The following is a 23,358-nucleotide window of genomic DNA, read 5'->3' on the forward strand; positions in this document are numbered from 1 at the left end:
TATGGCTGAGTAGTATTCCATTATCTATGGATATATATTGATATATATACCACATCGGCTTTATCTATTCATCTGTGGATGGACAGTTAGGGGGCTTTCGTGGCTTGATCATTGTAAATAGTGCTGCTATGAACATTGGGGTGTCTGTGTCTTTTCAAATTGGAGTTTTCCCTGTATATATGCCCAGAAATGGGATTTCTGGATCATATGGCAACTCCATTTTTAGTTTTTCTTAAGGAACTTCCATACTGTTTTCCACAGTGGCTGCACCAATTTACTTTCCCACCAACTGTGTAGAAGAGTTCCCTTTTCTCCATACCCTCTCCAGAATTTGTTATCTGTAGACCTTCTAATGAAAGCCACTTTGACCAACGTGAGGGGATATCTCGTTATCATTTTGATTTGCATTTCTCTAATAATTAGCAACGTTGAGCATTTCTCATGTGCCTAGTGGCCATCTTCATATCTTCTTTGGAGAAATGTCGATTTCGCAGAGACTGACTTTTTGAATGTGAAACTCTGAAGGACTATGCCTGGTAGGAAAGAGTTAGAAGCACTTAGCTAATCATGGTTAGATTAGTGATCTTTATACTAGCCATGAGCAATGAATAATAGCAGCTGCAAAGGTCATAATAATAATGATAATCTGAAGGGCAGCATTATGACAAGAGAACAGTTCCAGTGGGTTCGCCTTGCATTTCAGTGGAGCAATAGATTCCTTAAGATTGTGTTCAGAGAGACCAGTGAGCAGCTAAGTGAAGTTGTGGCAGTGTCTCACATCTCCCTCCATAAGCCTAACTTTCCCACCAAATTGTAGGTACAGAAGCTGAAACCAAGAGTGTGAAGATGTGCTGAGCCCCTGATAAGTACCAAACAGGTTCAAGACACCAGGGAGAAAGAAAAATCCCAAGTAGTGTGACATTTAATACATTGCCTCAGCCTAGCAGAGAAATGCAAAACCATGACTAGCAGACCCTAACAACCTCCACAGAGAGGTCAGTTTTCCACTAGAGAGAGGACTGGAGGAGCAAGTAACAAGAACTCACTCCATTACTGGCCCATCTGGAGGCTGATCTAGAAGAACTCTGCAGCCACACAAAGACTGGGAAGTAAGCATCCCACCTCACAGAGAAAGATCATGTTTAAGTGTGCAGTTCATACTTTTAAAAGCTGAGCTTCTGGGGTTCATATTGATACATTTTACTTAAAAAAAGTAACATTTATTTCTCCAGTGGAGAGGATAGCTTTATTTCATTTTAATTTTATAAAAGACTGATGATCATTATAAAGAAGCTTAAGTGCAGAAAAGTAATACAAAATATAAATTCAGCAGTGTTCCTGTCACTTGACCATCATTCTGTGTATTTCTCTATGCATAGACATACACGCATAGTCTGAGAAATACATTTATTGTGTTAACACATATCTTTCTACATTATTGCTTTTCAGTTCAGCTCAGTTCAGTTCAGTCGCTCAGTCATGTTCGACTCTTTGCGACCCCATGAATTGCAGCACGCCAGGCCTCCCTGTCCATCACCAACTCCCAGAGTTCACTCAAACTCACGTCCATTGAGTCGGTGATGCCATCCAGCCATCTCATCCTCTGTCATCCCCTTCTCCTCCTGCCCCCAATCCCTCCCCACATCAGAATCTTTTCCAATGAGTCAACTCTTCGCATGAGGTGGCCAAAGTACTGGAGTTTCAGCTTTAGCATCATTCCTTCCAAAGAAATCCCAGGGCTGATCTCCTTCAGAATGGACTGGTTGGATCTCCTTTGCTTTTAGTGGCTGTCTAATAATCATAGTCATAAGCTGGAATCAAGATTGCTGGGAGAAATAACAATAACCTCAGATATGCAGATGACACCACACTTATGGCAGAAAGTGAAGAAGAACTAAAGAGCCTCTTGATGAAAGTGAAAGAGGAGAGTGAAAAAGTTGGCTTAAAACTCAACATTCAGAAAACTAAGACCATGGCATCCAGTCCCATCACTTTATGGCAAATAGATGGGGAAACAATGGAAACAATGTTTTGGGCTCCAAAATCACTGCAAATGGTGACTGCAGCCATGAAATTAAGACACTTGATTCTTGGAAGAAAAGCTATGGCAAATCTAGACAGCATATTAAAAAGCAGAGACGTTACTTTACCAACAAAGGTCTATCTAGTCAAAGCTATGGTTTTTCCAGTAGTCATGTATGGACGTGAGAGTTGGACTATAAAGAAGGCTGAGCACCAAAAAATTGATGTTTTTGAACTGTGGTGTTGGAGAAGACTCTTGAGAGTTCCTTGGACTGTAAGGAGATCCAGCCAGTCCATCCTAAAGGAAAACAGTCCTGAATATTCATTGGAAGGACTGATGCTGAAGCTGAAACTCCAATACTTTGGCCACCTGATGCGAAGAACTGACTCATTGGAAAAGACCCTGATGCTGGGAAAGATTGATGGTGGGAAGAGAAGGGGATGACAGAGGATGAGATGGTTGGATGACATCACTGACTTGATGGACGTGAGTCTGAGTAGGCTCCGGGTATTGGTGATTGACAGGGAAACCTGGCATGCTGCAGTCTATGGGGTCGCAAAGAGTCGGACGCAACTGAGCGACTGAACTGAACTGAACTGAACCGAATAGTCATAGGGGATTTCCCTGATGCCTCAACAGTAAAGAATCCACCTGCAATTCAGGAGCCACAGGAGACATGGATTCAGTCCGTGGGTCAGGATGATTCCCTGAAGGAAGGCATGCAAAGCATTCCAGGGTTCTTGCCTGGAGCTGGGAAGCTACATTCCGTAGGACTGCAGAGAGACATGACTGCAGTGAGTGAGCGCATACCCGTGCAGCAGTAGTCACAGGGCAATGTTTTCACAGTGAATTCCAGAAATGTCTTTTGTCCTGTCTATCTATTTATCTATCTCTGAAGTATTCGAGAAATTAAATACTGGATCAAAGTGCCCTTTTTGTAGTCGACTCTTAAAATTGTCAGCCTATGCTTAGTTCTTTGAGAAATGTTCAACTCTTCGTTTTAAGGAAAGGTTAGATGCTAAGCAGATTGGAACGTGGGATAGAGTAACACAAGATTTTGGAATTCATTTGGCCACTTAAGTTAATAAATGGAAAGGTAGGCATAGGGCACTTGAAATCAAGTTCAGAAGCCTGGAGCTGCTCTTCTGCCCACCTGCACGTGTCTCTCTGATGCTGCCCTCTGGTGGTGGGGAGCTGTCAAGGTTGCCCCCTGCCCCCTGCAGTCTTATCTATCTTTTCCTTTTCCCCTTCCCTTGGGTTCTTGAAGGGCACACTAAAGCAGGAGAAAGAAATATTAAAAGGGAGAGAAGCCTTCTTTTCAGTCATGCAGATTCTGAGTCTAATAAAATAGTTTTTAATAAGGAGAAGAAATCCCCCCCCCTTTTTACAGCATCCTTTCAAACCCCTCTTCTTTTTCCCACATCTCTCTGTCTATCCCCATGCCATCCCCCGCCAACAAACACACATTCACACGTACTTACCAAAATCATATCATTAGCTGTGGCACATTCTCCCTATTGCTGACACTCTGATTGCTCCGAGTTTTTCATTTTTATGAACTGATTTTGATGAACAACTCTGTATGTATGTCTTTATATAGCTTGATAAATTAAAAGGCTCTTTTTTACTTTGTTGAGAGCAGAGAGGCTGCTATTAGAAGCTGGAAGAGCTATTCCCAAAGAGAATTCTTCCAGACTGAGGGCAACAATAACCTGCTTTCATGACTAGGTGAAAACAGGGTCACACAAAGTGGCAAAAGGTTCACTCCTGCCAGAATGCCCACAGCCCAGGGCTCTGCCTCTGGGGGCATGGTGCCCCTTTAACCCTTTGAGGGTGAGCAGTGTGGCACCAGTGCCCATGGCGCCGGGAGACAGCAGCACCTGCTTGGCGGCCGAAACCTTCAGAACACTCCTCGGACAGCAGAGGCCCGGGCAGCAAGCACACTGAGCAGGAGACACATTCATGCTACTGTGTGAGAGCTCTCATGGTGGACCCACTAGGGATGACAGAAATAATCTAGGGAAGAATCTGAATAGGTGGAATTGTTGTTCAGTCGCTAAGTCATGTCCAACTCTTTGCAACCCCATGGACTGCCGCATGCCAAGCTTCCCTGTCCTTTACTATCTCCTGAAGTTCACTCAAACTCATGTCCATTGAATCAATCATACTATCTAACCATCTCATCCTCTGCCACCCCCTTCTCTTCTTGTCCTCAGTCTTTCCCAGCATCAGGGTCTTTTCCAATGAGTTGGCTCTTTGCATCGGGTGGTCAAAGTACTGGAGCTTCAGCTTCAGCATCAGTCCTTCCAGTGAATATTCAGGTTTGGTTTCCTTTAGAATTGACTTGTTCGATCTCCTTACTGTCCACCACTGAAATAAAATATGCATAATCACTTTTAATGTAATAGTTTCCAGAAGCCAGTGTTTAGCTGAAGAAACAAGGCCCATAGCTATTGTTTAATGTATATACTGCCTCATGGAAACCCCAAAACAACTTTACGTAGTGAAGTATCTTAGTATTCTAATCTTAGGGAGGGCAGGCATGTGGGGCATGGAGCAGTTAAGTAACCTGTTCATAGCCAAACAGCTAGTAAGTGCCAGGGTGTGGATTTGCAGCTAGTCTTGTGGAGGTCAAAATTCTTGCTCTTATCTTTAGGTTATACTGTTTGCTTTCCAGTTAAATAGCAATTCACTTGAGGTAAAAATCAAATAAAAATTAAATTGATCAGTTTTATCATCAATTCTTGTTTTTTTTTTTTTTTTGGTTTGTTTTATCTCTATTATTCGTTGAGTGAAGTGGCTATACTCTTCTCATTTATACATTAGGTACCCATATAGTCATTTGCTTTTTCTTCTGGAGTTTCTGAAATATTTGATGCATCTTTAGACCTGATATTTTGTTATATTTTTAGTTAATAATCTCTTAAGAAATAGCTTCTTAGATAATTTCACCATCATCTTTCATCTCTAAGGAATAACACTGAACCATAGCGGGAAAGTTACAGTTACCCACAAAATAACAACTTTCAAGAAGAAATTTGACTCAGATTGGTGGCTATCAGGAGCAATTCAGTTCTGATGAATAGCGTCCAGGGTACTCATCTCTTGTGATGAAACTTCCTCGTGAAGTATAGCTGGATTCTTTTATCTCTTCTCCATGGTGTCCATTCACCTGCTGCTGCTGCTAAGTCACTTCAGTCGTGTCCGACTCTGTGTGACCCCATAGACCATCACCAATATCCACCTCTCCCTAGTGGCAATTTGGTAAACACCTCCCCTCAGTTGCTGTCTTGTCTCTGAAGGAAGAAACACTGGGGAACTTGACCAGTTTTTCAAGGAAAGTCTTTGGGAATTATGCCTTGGGTAACTTCATCCTGACTGACATCATTCTCTGATGCTGTGGCTTTCAATTCTTTTTGCTGAAATCTATCATCTTTGTTAACTTTAGTCTGGAGTTATCTTTCATGAAGACTTCTGGAAAGATTCTTGTATTTTTTTAGCCGAGTAGCATGTGGGATCCTAGTTCTTCAGCCAGGGATTGAATCCATTTCCCCTGCATTGGAAGTGCAGAGTCTCAACCATGGACCACCAGGGAAGCCCCTGAAAAGATTTTTTCTGAATCACTGAAGGCAAGCAAATTAAACTTGAAGTGGAGAAAATCTTCATGCTTTCGTGGCTACCTAAATGTGGGTCACAGAATATAGAAAGAAGACCCAAAGTTTAGTTTGGGTGACACTGACTACAAGGCTTGCGCCACAAGGTGACATCTGTGGGGCTACTTGGCCTGGATTTAGTTTACGGTGGCTATCTGTTTTTCCTGAAAAGATATGAATTGAGATAATAGAGTTTACCTCAGGAGAGTTACTTCTGCAGCAGAGAATGTGCTGCTGCTGCTGCTGCTGCTAAGTTGCTTCAGTCGTGTCCAACTCTGTGCGACTCCATGGACTGCAGCCTGCCAGGCTCCTGCGTCCACGGGATTTGCCGGGCAAGAGTACTAGAGCGGGTTGCCATTGCCTTCTCTGAGAGAATGTGCAGAGCACATCTTTCTGATGGGCTACAGATGTTACGACATCACGAGCTAGCGTCAGGTCAGGTTTGCTCCAAATGGCTCAGGTTTGCTCCTTTTGTCTGGCTAACTTTTTCTTTTTTAAAATAAATTTATTTATTGTAATTGGAGGTTAACTACTTTACAATATTGTATTGGTTTTGCCATACATCAACATGCATCCACCACAGGTATTCACGTGTTCCCCATTTGCCACGGAGCCACGCTGAGCTGGATCCTCTCCATAGATTTCCTGACAGCATTTGCTGAGCAGAATTTCCTGGCTCAGAGTACGCATTACTTGTTCCCCTCCTAGAGAACTGTTTGCAAGACTTTTATCCTGACTAATCGAATGCTTGAAACTTTTTATCTCCAGATGGCATTATTTAACTAGACTTACCTACTATTATTTGCAATGACATTTGCTGAGAAATTTGTTCTTTGTTTAAAGTTCCTTATTTGGTCTGGGAGCTTTAGCCACGACAATGACAGTTGCTTTTGGTATTTTGAAGGACTCAAGTAACAAACGCTAATGTGCCCCAAGGCGTGTTCTCCAGGAATACTACCCTGCAGAAACTCTGCAGGAAACCTGACTACACATGAGAAGTACCCCTAACAACCTCTGCCCTAGAGCCTGCCCTTATGCCATGTTATATTTTCCAGATATCAAGATTTGCATAGTTTTATCATTTCTCATTGAGTCAACAAACTACTCTTTGGATCCTGCCTCTTTGGGGAGTTTTCCTCTAAACATCTTGACCTTTGCACATTATTTTTCTAAATGAACTCTCTGAACATTTCTTCTCTGGCCAATCCCACTGATGGAAGCTTCTCTTTCTAAGCCCTTCTCGTGGTAACTATTAGTATATTCTAAATGTATCATTGGAAGTACTTCTTTCAGATCAAAACTATTGGGGAATTTCCCTCTTGGTTTCTGTCAGTTTGACTCTGACGCTCTTTAATAGACTTGAGGAATAATGTCTTGGTCAACCTCTTTTCTACATGGTAATCCCCCTGAAGGAGCTGCCTTGGAAACTGGGCCCCATTTACATTTGTCTGTTGGTGAAATATCTATTGATATCACTTGAGGAAATGTGCCTTAATTATCCTTTATAAAATTATATGCTGCTGCTACTGCTAAGTCGTTTCAGTCGTGTCCGACTCTGTGCGACCCCATAGACGGCAGCCCACCAGGCTCCCCCATCCCTGGGATTCTCCAGGCAAGTGGAGTGGGTTGCCATTTCCTTCTCCAATGCATGAAAGTGAAAAGTGAAAGTGAGGACGCTCAGTCGTGTCTGACTCCTAGCGACCCCATGGACTGCAGCCTATCAGGTTCCTCCATCCATGGGATATATTAATTAAATTAATTAACTTTATTATATGTACATATTTTAAGCATTGCTTTTTGAAGACCTATTTCATAAATACCCTTATCCAAGGATCTCAGGGCTCTTGGCCTAATTATTTTGTGGCTAATTTTATTCATAGAATCTTTCAAGTCAGCAACCGATTTTTGAGGCATCTCATAAACACCAGTTTTATGCACTGATTGTGACATTGATGAATACTGAGGAATTTTTTTTCCTCTGGCTCACTTTTCTCATGAAATTGCTTTCTAGTGGCCATTACTCATGAGCATTTTCCCTAGCCAGGCTCATCTGCAGAATTTATCTCCCTAGTAATAATTCTTGCAAAGTCTCTCCTCAGCTAGTTGTATCCATGTAGTTCGTTTTTCAGATAAACGACCTGGAGGTAATTCATTCTGGCTCATTATGGTCTTGGAAAAGTCCAGTGGTGACTTTTTTGGGGTAGTAGGGAATAATTGCAGTCTGACTGAAAGCAGACACATGTTTCATCATAGGGGCAATAATTTCTGATCAGCTTCTCCCTTCTTGGCATTAGGTATGCAGACTTTTCTTTTATGGTAACTCTTTGGGGCAATTTTTGCCCCAATAATTGGTATCTGGGAACTGTATTTCCTCATGAAATATTTGATTATTCCATTTCACTTTGGCTAAACTTATCTACAAGTGTAATTTTTTTATACATTATCTTTGGATGTTATCATTTTAGTCAGAGAGGTCATTCTTTTTGACAATGGCAACCAGAAAAAGAATTTTTTTCTTTTCTAATAATTTATTTGAGGAGGAAAGACCCAAGAAATTCCATCCAGTGTCAGGATAACTTCTGACCATGGCTTCCAAAAGTCTACTTTCTGGGAACACTTAATAGGATTTTTGTTCCATCTGTGACATCCAGACTTGCCTGTTGTTGAAAGTTATCAGAAGGAGTTTCTTCTTGACAAATAGAACTTGAACATGGACATAGAAAGACCCAGAAAACCTCCTCTGTGCTAACATGAGAGATGCAACAGGGCTCAACTGTGAGCCATCCCTGGGGAACTGTTGGCACATGCACTGAGCTCTCTTCATACAAATCATAGCTTTAATCCTGCCCAGAAAAGTCACTTGCTGGCTTTTCTTTGCTGACAGGCATCCTCTTATAGCCACACTATCAGCTGATTTAAGCCATTTCATTCTCATATGCTGAAAATTTGTGGTGGTGACATCACAGCTGTTGCATTTGTTTCCCCAAAGTCATTCTTCACGTGGTCTCTCCAAAGACAGAAAAGGGGGTGCTATTCACCCTTTTGAAAGATATTTACAATCTACATAAGAATATGACAATGAGGTTACTAGGTACTGATTATTCAAAAGAATATTTTCACTGGAAAATCTTACTCTGTCATGAGGAAGAGCTTTAGTGATGGACTTTATCACTTATATCACTTATAACAGTGTCTCTAAAGGATCTAACATGAATTTTTGAAGTATCCTGTTTGGATTGTAAATGCCTAGAGTGTCAATTAATTTGGCTGATAATCAAGACAATAAAATATACATGAGTGAGCTTAAATGCTTCTGGATAACAATGATCACTGGGAAGCTCTTTGAAGATTTCATTTCCTATCTGGGAGGTAAGAAAAAGACTGCAATTGATTTGGAGCAAAATATCCAAAGACTAGAGATCTCTTCAAGAAAATTAGAGATACCAAGGGAACACTTCTTGCAAAGATAGGCACAGTTAAGGACAGAAATGGTATGGACCTAACAGAAGCAGAAGATATTAAGAAGAGGTGGCAAGAATACACTGAAGAACTATACAAAAAAGCTGTTAATGACCCAGATAACCATGATGGTGTGATCACTCACCTAGAGCCAGACATCCTGGAGTGCGAAGTCAAGTGGGCCTTAGGAAGCATCACTGTGAGCAAAGCTAGTGGAGGTGATGGAATTCCAGCTGAGCTATTTCAAATCCTAAAAGATGATTCTGTGAAAGTACTGCACTCAATATGCCAGAAAATTTGGAAAACTCAGCAATGGCCACAGGACTGGAAAAGGTCAGTTTTCACTCCAGTCCTAAAGAAAGGCAATGTCAAAGAATGCTCAAAGTACCGCATAATTGCACTCATCTTACACGCTAGCTAAGTAATGCTCAAAATTCTCAAGCCAGGCCTCAGCAGTACATGAACCATGAACTTCCAGTTGTTCAAGCTGGTTTTAGAAAAGGCAGATGAACCAGAGATCAAATTGCCAACATCCATTGGATCATAGAAAAAGTGAGAGAGTTCCAGAAAAACATCTACTTCTGCTTTATTGACTACACAAAAGCCTTTGATTGTGTGGATCACAAAAAACTGGAAAATTCTTCCAGAGATGGGAATACCAGACTGCCTTACCTGCCTCCTGAGAAATCTGTATGCAGGTCAAGAAGCAACAGTTAAAATTGGACATGGAACAACAGATTGGTTCCAAATCAGGAAAGGAGTACATCAAGGTTGTATATTGTCACCCTGCTTATTTAACTTATATCTAGAGTATATCATGTGAAATGGACTGGAATGGGTGAATTTAACTCAGTTAACCATTATACCTACTACTGTGAGCAAGAATCCCTTAGAACAAATGGAGTAGCCATCATAGACAACAACAGAGTCCAAAATGCAATTCAGTTCAGTTCAGTTCATTCCCTCAGTTGTGTCTGACTGTTTGTGACCCCATGGACTGCAACACACCAGGTCTCCCTGTCCATTGCCAACTCCCGCAGTTTATTCAAACTCATGTCCATTGAGTCAATAATGCCATACAACCACCTCATCCTCTGACATCACCTTCTCCTCCTGTCTTCAATCTTTTCCAAGATCAAGATCTTTTCCAATAAATCAGTTCTTTGCATCAGGTGGCCAAAGTATTGGAGTTTCAACTTGAGCATCAGTCCTTCCAATGAATATTCAGGACTGATTTCCTTTGGGATAGACTGGTTGGATCTCCTTGCAGTCCAAGGGACTCTCAAGAGTCTTCTCCAACACCACAGTTCAAAAGCATCAATTCTTCAGCACTCAGCTTTCTTTATGGTCCAACTCTCACATCCATACATGACTACTGGAAAAACCATAGCCTTGACTAGAGGGACCTTTGTTGGCAAAATAATGTCTCTGCTTTTTAATATGCTGTCTAGGTTGGTCATAACTTTTCTTTCAAGGAGCAAGTGTCTTTTAATTTCATGGCTGCAGTAAAAATCTGCAGTGATTTTGGAGCCCCCCAAAATAAAGTCTGCCACTGTTTCCACTGTTTCCCCATCTATTTCCCATGAAGTGATGGAACCAGAGGCCATGATCTTAGTTCTCTGAATGTTGAGCTTTAAGCCAACTTTTTCACTCTCCTCTTTCACTTTCATCAAGAGGCTTTTTAGTTCCTCTTCACTTTCTGCCATAAGGGTGGTATCATCTGCATATCTGAGGTTATTGACATTTCTCCCAGCAATCTTGATTCCAGCTTGTGCTTCATACAGCCCAGGCTTTCTCATATGTACTCTGCACATAAGTTAAATAAGCAGGGTGACAATATATAGCCTTGACATGCAGTACTTGCATGCAATCTCAAAAATGACAGAATGATCTCTGTTTGTTTCCAAGGCAAACCATTCAATATCAGAGTAATCCAAGTCTATGCCCCGACCATAACACTGAAGTAGCTGAAGTTGAACAGTTCTATGAAGACCTACAAGACCTTTTAGAACTAATACCCAAAAAAGATGTCATTTTCATTATAGGGGACTGGAATGCAAAAGTATGAAGTCAAGAGATACCTGGGGTAACAGGCAAATTTAGCCTTGGAATACAAAACAAAGCAGGTCAAAGTACCCCACTCCAATACTCTTGCCTGGCAAATCCCATGGATGGAGGAGCCTGGTAGGCTGCAGTCCATGGGGTCGCTAAGAGTCGACCACGACTGAGTGACTTCCCTTTCACTTTTCACTTTCATGCATTGGAGAAGGAAATGGCAACCCACTCCAGTGTTCTTGCCTGGAGAATCCCAGAGGCGGTGGAGCCTGGTGGGCTGCCGTCTATGGGGTCACACAGAGTCGGACATGACTGAAGTGACTTAGCAGTAGCAGCAGCAGACATTTGACATCTGGAAACATTTTTTATTTTTTTAACTAGGGTATATGGGTGTGTACTACTGACATCTATTTTTGTCATTGAAGTTTAGTTGATTTACATTCTTGTGTTAGTTTCTGATGCATAGCAAAGTGATTCGGATATATACATATATCTGAATCTTCTTCATTTTAGATTATTACACGATATTGAATATAGTTCCCTGTGCTATACAGTAGGACCTTGTTATTTGTCTGTTTTATATACAGTAGTGTGTATCTGTTAATCTCAAGCTCCTAATTTATCCCTCCCCCTTCCCTTTTGGTAACCGTATGTTTGTTTTCTATGTCTGTGAGTCTATTTCTGTTTTGTAGATAAGCTCATTTGTATCATTTTCTAGATTCCACATTTAACTGATACTACCTGATATTTGTCTCTCTGACTTACTTCACTTAGTGTGATAATTTCTAGATCCATCCATGTTGCTGGGACTGCCATCATTCCTTTCTTTTTTTTATGACTGAGTCATATTCCATTGCATATATGCACCACATCTTCTTTACCCATTCCTCTGTCTGTGGACATTTAGGTTGCTTCCGTGTCTTGGCTATTACAAATAGTGCTGGAATGAGCACTGAGACGTACGTATCTTTTCAAATTAGAGTTTTCATCTTTTCCAGATATATGTCTAGGACTGGAATTGCTGGATCATATGGTAACTCTATTTTTAGTTTCTTAAGGAAAATTCATACAGTTCTTCATAGTGGCTGCACCAATTTACATTCCCACCAATAGTGTAGGAGGGTTCCCTGTTTTTCACCCCCTCTCCAGCATTTATTATTTGTAGATTTTTTGATGATGGCCATTCTGACCAGTGTGAAGTGATACCTCATTGTAGTTTTGATTTGCATTTCTCTACGTCTATTGAGTAAAGGCCATGAACGCTACTGACATCTTACTATATATAAGACAGCTCATTACAACAAAGACTGCCCAAAAATGTCTGTAGTGCTAAGACTGAGAGATTTGACTACTCAGAGTGTGGTCTTTGGGCTGGCAGCTTGGGCACGGTGGAGAAAATTGTTGGGAGTCTCATATCCCACTGGAAATATAGAAAATCCAGACATTTTAACAAGCGACATTTAACAAGATCTCCAGGTGACGTATAAGCACATTAAAGCTTTAAATGTGTTGCTTTTACACTTGTTGTTTATTCTTTCTGATTGCCAGTGTGAAAGTATTGTTTTCCAGAGGCTCCAAGAATTCTGATTAATTATAAGCATGAGTTTCTGCTTTTTGTTAAGGAAAAACTTTACTGGGGCCCCTGCTGCATCAGGGGGAGGCAAGAACGAATGACAGGATCCCTTGCTTGCTCTCTCCCTGAGTGGGGTGGTGAGCTTGTTCCTTATATGAGGAGAGGATAGGGGTGTGTCCAGGGGACAGGGGACAGTGTCCAGGGGACAGGCCAGAGGGATGGCTTAGGTGTTTTGCCCACCCCTTAGAAATAATTCTTGTTTTGTTTTTAAGCTGCACTGTGCAACGTGGGGGATCTTAGTTCTTTGACCCGGGATGGAACCTGTGCCCCCTGCATTGGAAATGTGGAGTCTTAACCACTTGGGAAGTCCCTAAGCACTGGTTTCTAAGGAGGGTACGTTTCCATCTCAGGCCTGGGCTAGCCATCCACACCCAGGAGACAAACCCCAATAGCAATGTGTTCCAAGGTTCTGAGCATTTCCCTCAAGCTTGGCACATGTGGTCCTGTGTGTGGCAGCTACGGACTGATTCATGTGTGTGACTGTTGGGGAAGGCCAGTGGGAGCTCTCACCCTTAAAAGAATAGTAGTGTGACCTTGGATACACTTAATCTCCCCATCCTAAATTCTGATCTTATGGCTGGGGAAGATAAGGCCTCGTCATAGATGTTCACTGTAGGAAAAAAAGGCCTCATCATAGATGTTCAATGTAGGCGGCAGCTCTGGCTACAGCAGGGCTGACTTCATAAGAGTGCAGCCTGTACAGTTACACAGGGCCAGATTTGGAAATGTTGCACACTTGGTTTAATGTTCTGCTGTTGTCATCTTGAAGCACATAATTTTGATCAAGGCAGCCTTTATTTTCCTTTTGCACTAGGCTTTGCATATTATGTAGTCAATTCTGGGCCTAGAGGAAGGGGTCAGCAATCTGGAATTGCAACCTAATCCTTGTGCCAATCAAAGCTGGCTAGCTTGCCCTTTTCACATATCTGCCATGAGTTGCCAGCCCTTATGTACTTTGATACATTTACTTATTCAGCATATATTTACTGGCCACTTTTTGCACACTGGGCACTCTTTTAGGTGCTGGTTATATCAAAGTACACTTGATCTTGGCCAAAAGGCCAAGAAGCAATGGAAATATCAAAGTAAACAGACAAAATCCATGCCCTTTTGGAGCTCACACTCTCTTGAGGGAGACTCACAGAGGAGACAGTGTGAAATGTTGTGGGTGGCAGTATAAATGGGATGTATCTATAGGAAGCATGGACTTCCCTGGTGGATCAGTGATAAAGAATCCACCTGAAATGCAGGAGATGCAGGAGACCATGAGTTCAGTCCCTGGGTTGGGAAGATCTCCTGAAGGAGGGCATGTCAATCCACTCCAGTATTCTTGCCTGGAGAATCCCATGGACAGAGGAGCCTGGAAGGCTATAATCTATAGGGTCGCACAGGGTTGGCACGACTGAAGACACAATAAACTGTGGAACATTCTGAAAGAGATGGGCATACCAGACCACCTGACCTGCCTCTTGAGAAACCTATATGCAGGTCATGAAGCAACAGTTAGAACTGGACATGGAACAATAGACTGGTTCCAAATAGGAAAAGGACTACGTCAAGGCTGTATATTGTCACCCTGCTTATTTAACTTATATGCAGAGTACATCATGAGAAATGCTGGACTGGAAGAAGCACAAGCTGGAATCAAGATTGCTGGGAGAAATATTAATCACCTCAGATATGCAGATGACACCACCCTTATGGCAGAAAGTGAAGAAGAAATAGAGCCTCCTGATGAAAGTGAAAGAGGAGAGTGAAAAAGTTGACTTAAAGCTCAACATTCAGAAAATGAAGATCATGGCATCTAGTCTCATCACTTCATGGGAAATAGATGAGGAAACAGTGGAAACAGTGTCAGACTTTATTTTCGGAGGCTCCCAAATCATGGCAGATGGTGATTGCAGCCATGAAATTAAAAGACGCTTACTCCTTGGAAGGAAAGTTATGGCCAACTTAAGAGAGCATATTAAAAAGCAGAGACATTATTTTGCCAACAAAGGTCCGTCTGGTCAAGGCTGTGGTTTTTCCAGTGGTCATGTATGGATATGAGAGTTGGACTGTGAAGACCGCCAAAGAATTGATGCTTTTGAACTGTGGTGCTGGAGAAGACTCTTGAGAGTCCCTTGGACTGCAAAGAGATCCAACCAGTCCATTCTGAAGGAGATCAGCCCTGGGATTTCTTTGGAAGGAATGATGCTAAAGCTGAAACTCCAGTACTTTGGCCTCCTCATAGGAAGAGTTCATTCATTGGAAAAGACTCGGATGCTGGGAGGGATTGGGGGCAGGAGGAGAAGGGGACGACAGAGGATGAGATGGCTGGATGGCATCACGGACTCAATGGACATGAGTCTGAGTGAACTCCGGGAGTTGGTGATGGACAGGGAGGCCTGGCGTGCTGCGATTCATGGGGTCGCAAAGAGTCGGACACGACTGAGCGGCTGAGCTGAGCTGCAGAGACTGAGCACGCACACGTGCACGCGCATGGGAAGCATCGATAGGATGGCTGAAAAGCCCTCATTGCAAAGGCCACTTTGAATGAAGATGTAACGGAAGAGAGTGTCCACTTTAATAACAGAAAAGGCAGTTATTTTACCAGCTACAGTGTTTATTAGGGAATAGCAGAGGAATTTCAATTCAGACCATAAGCAAATCCAGAGGAGGAGGAAAAGGAACTTGCTTCTATAGAGAAAAGGGGGGAATTGGGAGGGGCTGCAGTAATCAAAGAGCTTACTGGAAGAAGCTGGGAGCCCCAACTATGGAGGCTTCTTATTGGTTGTTCTACTACAGTCTCTTGCTGGCTGGAACCCAGGGTGGAGGGAAGTTTTATTCTGTGTGTGTGTGTGTGGGTGTGTGTGGGTGTGAGCTCAGTCATGTCCTAACTCTCTGCAACCCCATGGACTGTAGCCCGCAAGGATCCTCTGTCCATGGAATTTTCTGTCCATGGAGTGGTTTGCCATTTCCTACTCCAGGGGATCTTCCCGACTCAGGGATCAAACTTGCATCCCTTGCACCCCCTGCATTGGTGTGAGAATTCTTTTCCACTGTGCCTCCTGGAAAGCCCTTTATTCTCTGTGCTGGACGCTAAAGTAGAGGCACCTTCAGGTGGAGACGTAGGCAAGTATCTCTTCCTATCTGGAGCAACTGATGATGCGTGGAGGGGCATGAGAGTTCTCCCTACAGGCCTGTTCCAGCTGAGGTTGTTTTTTTTTTTTTTTTAATTTTATAAGAGAATCTGCAGAAATCCAGGGGTGTGGGGAGGTGAGAGCTTTCCAAGTGGAGAAGAGAATGTAAAAGTTCTGAGACTAAACCATGCTAGTCCTGTTTGAAGAACGGAAAGTTGGCATGGCTGGCGTGGAAAGAACAAAGTGAAGACTTAAAAAGGTGATGCAGAATCACTCTTATAGAGTCGGGCAGGTCATGGTGCGGGCCTTAAATGTTTCTGTAATTGAGATGGGAAGCTACTCGTTAGACGTGATCAGACTTAATGTTTTACCAACATCATCCTACTTTAATGTTGAGGTTAGACTAGACAAGGTCAAGGGCAAAAGAAGGGAGATCAGTTAGCAGTCTATTATAACAATCAAGGCAAAAGATGATGGTGACTTATGCATTCAGGTGGTTGAATTCTGTCTTTATTTTAAATGGAAAGTCAACAGACCAAATTTAGGGCTAACATAAAAATAGTAGAGCCCTGGATGACACCAAGAGTTCTGACCTGAGCAAATTTTAAAAAAAAATAGTAGAAACCAATTCAGGGAGAATATCAGGGATTCCATTTGGATTACAGTTGTTCCTTGAACAACATGGGTTTGAACTGCACAGGTTCACTTACATGTGGTTATTTTCCAAGAGCAACTACTGTAGTTCACAGTCAGTGGTCTGTTGAATCCAAGGATGTGCAGGAACCTCAGATATGGATAGCCAACTCAATGTAAGTTATATGTGGATAAACCCATGCATTGTTCAAGAGTCAACCATGGTTAGGTTGGAGGTATCCATTGTTTATCCAAGTGGAGGTAGCAAACTGGGAGTCATGTTCAAGGAAATCTTGATTAAAGATATAAATATCAGATCATCAGCATAGAGATATCTGAATGAATACAGATGGAAAATGATGGAAAAACTTTCTAACCTTTGAGTGTTACTGTCACTGGAATTGTTTCAAAAATAAAGGCATGTAAACACCCTGAAGAGCCTAATTGCAAAATTCAGCCAAAGCTGAGGTGCAAACATTTGAAACGAATGTGTCTTCACTGTTTAGTCTCCAAAAAATGATAAAGCAAGAGGAAAAAAATTCTCATCAGTTTAGTTATTTATTTTAAATCTTTATTATGAGTTTATTTTACTCTATATGTAGTTCAAATCTTCACACAATTAAGGGATTTTCATGGTTATCAGGATGAGACTTGGGTTGGAGAGTCCCTGTAGATACCTCCTTCCACAGCCTCTCATATCTTGGTTTAATCCACATAGCTAATCATCTTCAAGTAAGAGCTTTTTGAGTTGGCCGCTTTCTCAGCTTGTAGCTTTGAGAGAAGCATCATTAGAATCATCCACCTTCTACAACCTAGGGAAGAGATTCGGAGCCAGGATGAAATTCAAGGGCAATTTCATGCTGAACAGCCTGGTAATTTATTTCTTGTGGAGTTCCAGTGTTCAAGTCAACCTGGCTGGAGACAGATGGCTCTGAAGAAGGGCTCTGTTGAGGCATTCCTGGAATCATGTTAGAAGTTCCTGACAGGGATTCCTGCCTCAAGGCTTCCTTCTCAAGGGGTTCTGGGTTCTCCTGAATGAATTCAGTCTTCTCCAAGGAACTTGCTACAGATTTCAGTGGCTAAATAAAAAGCAGAAGAGCAAAAAAAAATCATTAACAGAGACTAAACATTCTCGGCATAGCAGGAACACAACATTGCCGTTTTCATGCTCAAAACTGAAAAAAGACATTATCCAGAAAAGCATAAAACAAATCTGACAGGTTCAAGATAATTCACCAATAATTTTACTGCAAGACAGAGCAAAATTCAACACCTTTTAAAGAAAAACTACACAGTCTAGATGGCCTATACAGTATCACATACAAAGTTCAGCATAGAGGTAAATAATTACTAGACATGTGAAAAAATAGGAAAATGTGAACCATAATCTGGGTAAAATATATTTACTAGAAAGAGACCTCAAAATGACAAAGATGGTGAGATTGGCAGACAAGAACTTAAAAGTGATTACAGATTTAAAGGAGAAAAATGGCCATAATGAGTGAAAAGATAGGGTATATCAGCAGAGAAGATAGGAGCCAGAATGGAATTCTAGAACTGAAAAATAAACTATCCAAAATGAAAAAGAAAAAATTCATTAAATTCCTAAATAGGATATTGGACATTGCAGGAGAAACGATCAGAAAACCTGAAGACAGATCAATAGAAATTATCCAAATCGAAGCACAGAGAAAAAAAAGATGGAAAAATGAATAAAGTCTCAGTGACCTATGAGACTCAAGGAGACATCAAGCATCCACGTAATTGCAGTCCCTGGTGAGGTAGGAAACCTTGGAGCTTAAGTTCTATCCCCAACATCGCCCATTGTCCAATCAACAGTGGACCCTGTGAGGCACTGCAGAGAGGTCTGTGAAGTACTTGCCCACATGATCTCTAAGACCCTTTTAACTCCAAAGTGCTATGAATGAATCGGTGCAGCAAATCTACATATTGTTTCCATAAAAACGTATTACTGAAACATTTGTATGGCTCAGATCTTTATAACAGTGGGATTTTCAGACTTAGAAACAGAATAATGATTTACTTAACTAAAAGATGCCTCTGCTTAATGAAGAGACACGAATATAGGAACAACTTTTGCCAGTTTTCTTCTAGGCCTGACTCAAATGCTGTCTTCTCTGTGAGTCTCTTCTTGATTCCCATTTGATGTGATCTGTACCACACATAGCGCTCTCTTTCTACTTCTCTTTTGACCGACACACTAGACCAACAGTATTCTATCTGGAGCACTAAAAGCAATGATGGCTTTAAGATATTTAGGAAAGTCTTGCAAAATTTTGAGTACAGGTGTTAAGAAAATTAGAGATACCAAAGGAACATTTCATGCAAAGATGGGCTCGATAAAGGACAGAAATGGTATGGACCTCACAGAAGCAGAAGATAGTAAGAAGAGGTGGCAAGAATACACAGAAGAACTGTACCAAAAACAGCTTCACGACCCAGATAATCATGATGGTGTGATCACTCACCTAGAGCCAGACATCCTGGAATGTGAAGTCAAGTGGGCCTTAGAAAGCATCACTATGAACCAAGCATAGTGGAGGTGATGGAATTCCAGTTGAGCTAATTCAAATCATGAAAGATGATGCTGTGAAAGTGCTGCACTCAATATGCCAGCAAATTTGGAAAACTCAGCAGTGGCCACAGGACTGGAAGAGGTCAGTTTTCATTCCAGTCCCAAAGAAAGGCACTGCCAAAGAATGCTCAAACTACTGCCCAATTGCACTCATCTCACACGCTAGTAAAGTAATGCTCAAAATTCTCCAAGTCAGGCTTCAGCAATATGTGAACTGTGAACTTCCAGATGTTCAAGCTGGTTTTAGAAAAAGCAGAGGAACCAGAGATCAAATTGCCAACATCTGCTAGATCATGGAAAAAGCAAGAGAGTTCCAGAAAAACATCTATTTCTGCTTTATTGACTATGCCAAAGCCTTTGACTGTGTGGACCACAATAAACTGTGGAGAATTCTGAAAAAGATGGGAATACCAGACCATCTGACCTGCCTCTTGAGAAACCTAGATGCAGGTCAGGAAGCAACAGTTAGAACTGGACATGGAACAACAGACTGGTTCCAAATAGGAAAAGAAGTACGTCAAGGTTGTATATTGTCACCCTGCTTATTTAACTTATATGCAGAGTACATCATGAGAAATGTTGGGCTGGAAGAAGCACAAGCTGGAATTAAGATTGCTGGGAGAAATATCAATCACCTTCAATATGCAGATGACATCACCCTTATGGCAGAAAGTGAAGAGAAACTAAAAAGCCTCTTGATGAAAGTGAAAGAGGAGAGTGAAAAAGTTGGCTTAAAGATCAGCATTCAGAAAACAAAGATCATGGCATCTGGTCCCATCACTACATGGAAAATAGATGGGGAAACAGTGGAAACAGTGTCAGACTTTATTTTTGGAGGCTCCAAAATCACCGCAGATGGTGATTGCAGCCGTGAAATTAAAAGACCCTTACTCCTTGGAAGGAAAGTTGTGACCAACCTAGATAGCATATTGAAAAGCAGAGACATTACTTTGCCAACAAAGGTCAGTCTAGTCAAGGTTATGGTTTTTCTAGTAGTCATGTATGGATGTGAGAGTTGGACTGTGAAGAAGGCTGAGCACCAAAGAATTGATGCTTTTGAACTGTGGTGTTGGAGAAGACTCTTGAGAGTCCCTTGGACTGCAAGGAGATCCAACCAGTCCATCCTAAAGGAGATCAGTCCTGGGTGTTCTTTGGAAAGAATGATGCTAAAGATGAAACTCCAGTACTTTGGCCACCTCATGTGAACAGTTGACTCATTGGAAGACTCTGATGCTGGGAGGGATTGGGGGCAGGAGGAGAAGGGGACGACAGAGGATGAGATGGCTGGATGGCATCACCGACTCGATGGACGTGAGTTTGAGTGAACTCCAGGAGTTGGTGATGGACGGGAGGCCTGGCGTGCTGTGATTCATGAGGTTGCAAAGAGTTGGACATGACTGAGCGACTGAACTGACTGAACTGACAGGTGTTAAAATCCGTCAGTTAAATCAGCAGGCCTTCTGAAACCCAATGCAACCCATTCTGGGCCTACTTCAGATAGGTTTTACAGTTCCAGTGATGAAAGCTAAAGGTGACAGCAGCAAGGAATAGTTTGCAATTCACTTGGAGCCAAGAAGAAACCAGAACTTAGACTGTTATTCTATTTGGTGTACTTCCACAGCTTCCCTGTGGCTCAGCTGGTAAAGAATCCATGTGCAATGTGAGAGACCTGGGTTTGATCCCTGGGTTGGAAAGATCCCCTGGAGAATGGAAAGGCTACCCACTCCGGTATTCTGGCCTGGAGAATTCCATGGGCTGTATAGTCCATGGTGTCACAAAGAGCTGGACACGACTGAGTGACTTTCACGTCACCACCTCCTCACCCTTTATCTAGCTCTTTCAATTTGTATCAGGATGTGGCTCTCCCTCGCCCTGTAAGCAATAAGCTTTCTTTTAGACCCCTGTTGGGTTCCCTTTGCTTCCTTCTTACAAAGGGAATAAATTTCCATAGTTACAATTTGCACGTGAACTCTTTCCTAAAACTGAGAACTTGCTCACAATCCAGGCATCAGGCTGGCTCTCATTTCCCTGACAATTGCCAATTGTCTCACACTTGGCAAAAGAACAGCAAACCTTTTATTCAACCAAATCTTGCTAAGGAACAGCTATAGGGTGTGAAACCTCCTGAGTGCAACACAGAGGGACAACTCAAAATACTGATGTGAGCAAAGTTTTCCATCATAAAACCAGGGTACAGTTTTGGGAGTCTTTCCTTGCCTTATATATTTACATTTCTATTAACAGTGAAGCAAGGTGTTAGAAAAGAATTAGCGTGGGCAACCGAGGTGATGACAACTTTTGCTTAATGATCTCACCTCTACCATCTCCCAACAACTGCTCAAATGATGAACTGTTCCTGAGGGAGGGTTCCTTCAATTACCGCTTTCAGACTGTAGTAGGAAACTATCTTTCTTTTGATCTACATGTAAAATATCCAGACTTAAAACATAAATCTATTAATTTTGAGGAAAGGTGAGCATGTTGATATAAATGTACATAAAGCTTAATATTTTCATGTCTTCATCAAAATTGGCTTTGGAAACTAGCAAAAGCTAATAAATTATATAAGACTACATTAAAGATTTTCATGCACAGGAATACAGTGATTACAAAGATGTCAGATATTAAGTTCAAGAAGTCAATCTGCTCTCCAGGTGTCATGTACTTTGCAGAAAGCACAAAAGGACACATGGTGTTTTTCAGAAGACTGCGGCAAAAATTGTGGGAGATAAAAGATAAGCTTGACTAATAAACACAGAGTTGTTGCTTAACTATTCTAATAATTCATGACCAGTATTAGAGCATTATAGGAGACATCTTGTGGCTTGATAAATAAATAGCATATATTAAATTAGTTAAGTAAATAGTATATAACATAAAATAATATATCTGAAGTATATACTGGAAACCATATTTGGTTTCTGAAAAATATTGAGTAATTTTTTAAAAGAATTCGAAGAATCTTGTATGAAAATATACTTGTTCCAAGTGATGCTTTAGATTTTTCTAAACTCTGGTTTTTTAAACCAATACATGTAAGATATTTCCTGAAATCTAAAATGCCTTTAAGCATTTTGTTCATTGACAAAGATTGTCAGTAAGACTGATCTACATACAAACACATGACTATGGAGGGAAAGTAGGTTTGGGGAGCCTCAGTGCACTCCGTGCATTTCCTGGTACCCACCACGGGATGTGGTTGTGTGCCCACCGCCGAGTTTCTCCTCCCTAGCTGGTGGTGACACTTTTCACACTGCTCTTGAATCGCATGTTCTTCTTGCTTCAGCATTTCTGCCATTCTGGTTTCTTTGAGGCTATTTTCATATTCTCTCTGCAGCTGGGTCTTCTCTTGTCTATCCTGGGGTGATAGGACAGAGTAGAGTCTGGTCAGTTCCCAGGGGCATGGACCCTCCCCAGGGATCCCCAGAGTCCTGCTTTGGGTTTCAGGTTACTATGAGAAAGCTCACAGCCCTCCCCAGACTGACTGCATGCACCTGTTCTTTTGCTTTCGCCGTTTTCCTGTAATGATAAATCCAGTGAGCCAGGTACTCTATGGGGTCACTGGGCTGAACCATCGCCACTTCTGCCAGAGCCTGGGCCAGGTGACTTCCAAAGCACCTCTTCAGGTAATTGGTTTCCATCCTGGTGGGCTTGGGAAACATCAAAACAGGGTCACAATCTAATTGGACTTAAAAAAAAAATAGACACATTCTAACCAATGGAGATTTATTTGGGGACAAAAGTGAGATGTTTCTGGGAGCCCATCCTTCCCCTAAATTACCAATAAATATATATGCACTTGTCAATAGCTCTTACCTGCAAATGAACTTTTTTCTAAAGCTTTCCAGCTGTCCTAGGTCACAAATAGGTCCTGGGGTTCATCTGGCCAGGAGCTTGGTGAATGGGTATTTAAGAGTGGCTGAGGCCTCCACTTATTCACACATCTCGACTCTTGAGTAGGGAGGAAATGGCTGAGCAGGCAGGAGGGTGTAAGAGGGTCTCTGGGCACCTAGCAAGCCACATTATTGTGAGGTTAAAAGCTACAGTCATCTATGACATAGATAAGACAGGCTTATATATTTCACCACGGACCACTGAGAAGCCCTGAGGCAGAGAGGGAGGGAAAATACCTGGCGCTGTGGCTACTGCCCAGGGCTACCTGAGCAGAGGTGTCTGCAGCAGTA

General features: G+C 41.9%; 1 protein-coding gene across 1 annotated transcript; it reads right to left on the reverse strand.

Annotated features, from left to right (window-relative positions):
- Positions 1-17,390: 17,390 nt before the first annotated feature.
- On the reverse strand, positions 17,391-22,815 carry DYDC2 (DPY30 domain containing 2). Its single transcript, XM_068983059.1, has 3 exons — positions 22,669-22,815; positions 22,362-22,532; positions 17,391-17,657 (listed from the first exon to the last, which is right to left on the reverse strand). Exons 1-3 carry the CDS (start codon positions 22,813-22,815, stop codon positions 17,391-17,393), a joined length of 585 nt encoding a protein of 194 aa, XP_068839160.1.
- Positions 22,816-23,358: the final 543 nt, after the last annotated feature.

Source organism: Capricornis sumatraensis, chromosome 10 (genome assembly GCF_032405125.1).
Source record: "Capricornis sumatraensis isolate serow.1 chromosome 10, serow.2, whole genome shotgun sequence".
In the NCBI taxonomy this organism is placed as follows: Eukaryota; Metazoa; Chordata; class Mammalia; order Artiodactyla; family Bovidae; genus Capricornis; species Capricornis sumatraensis.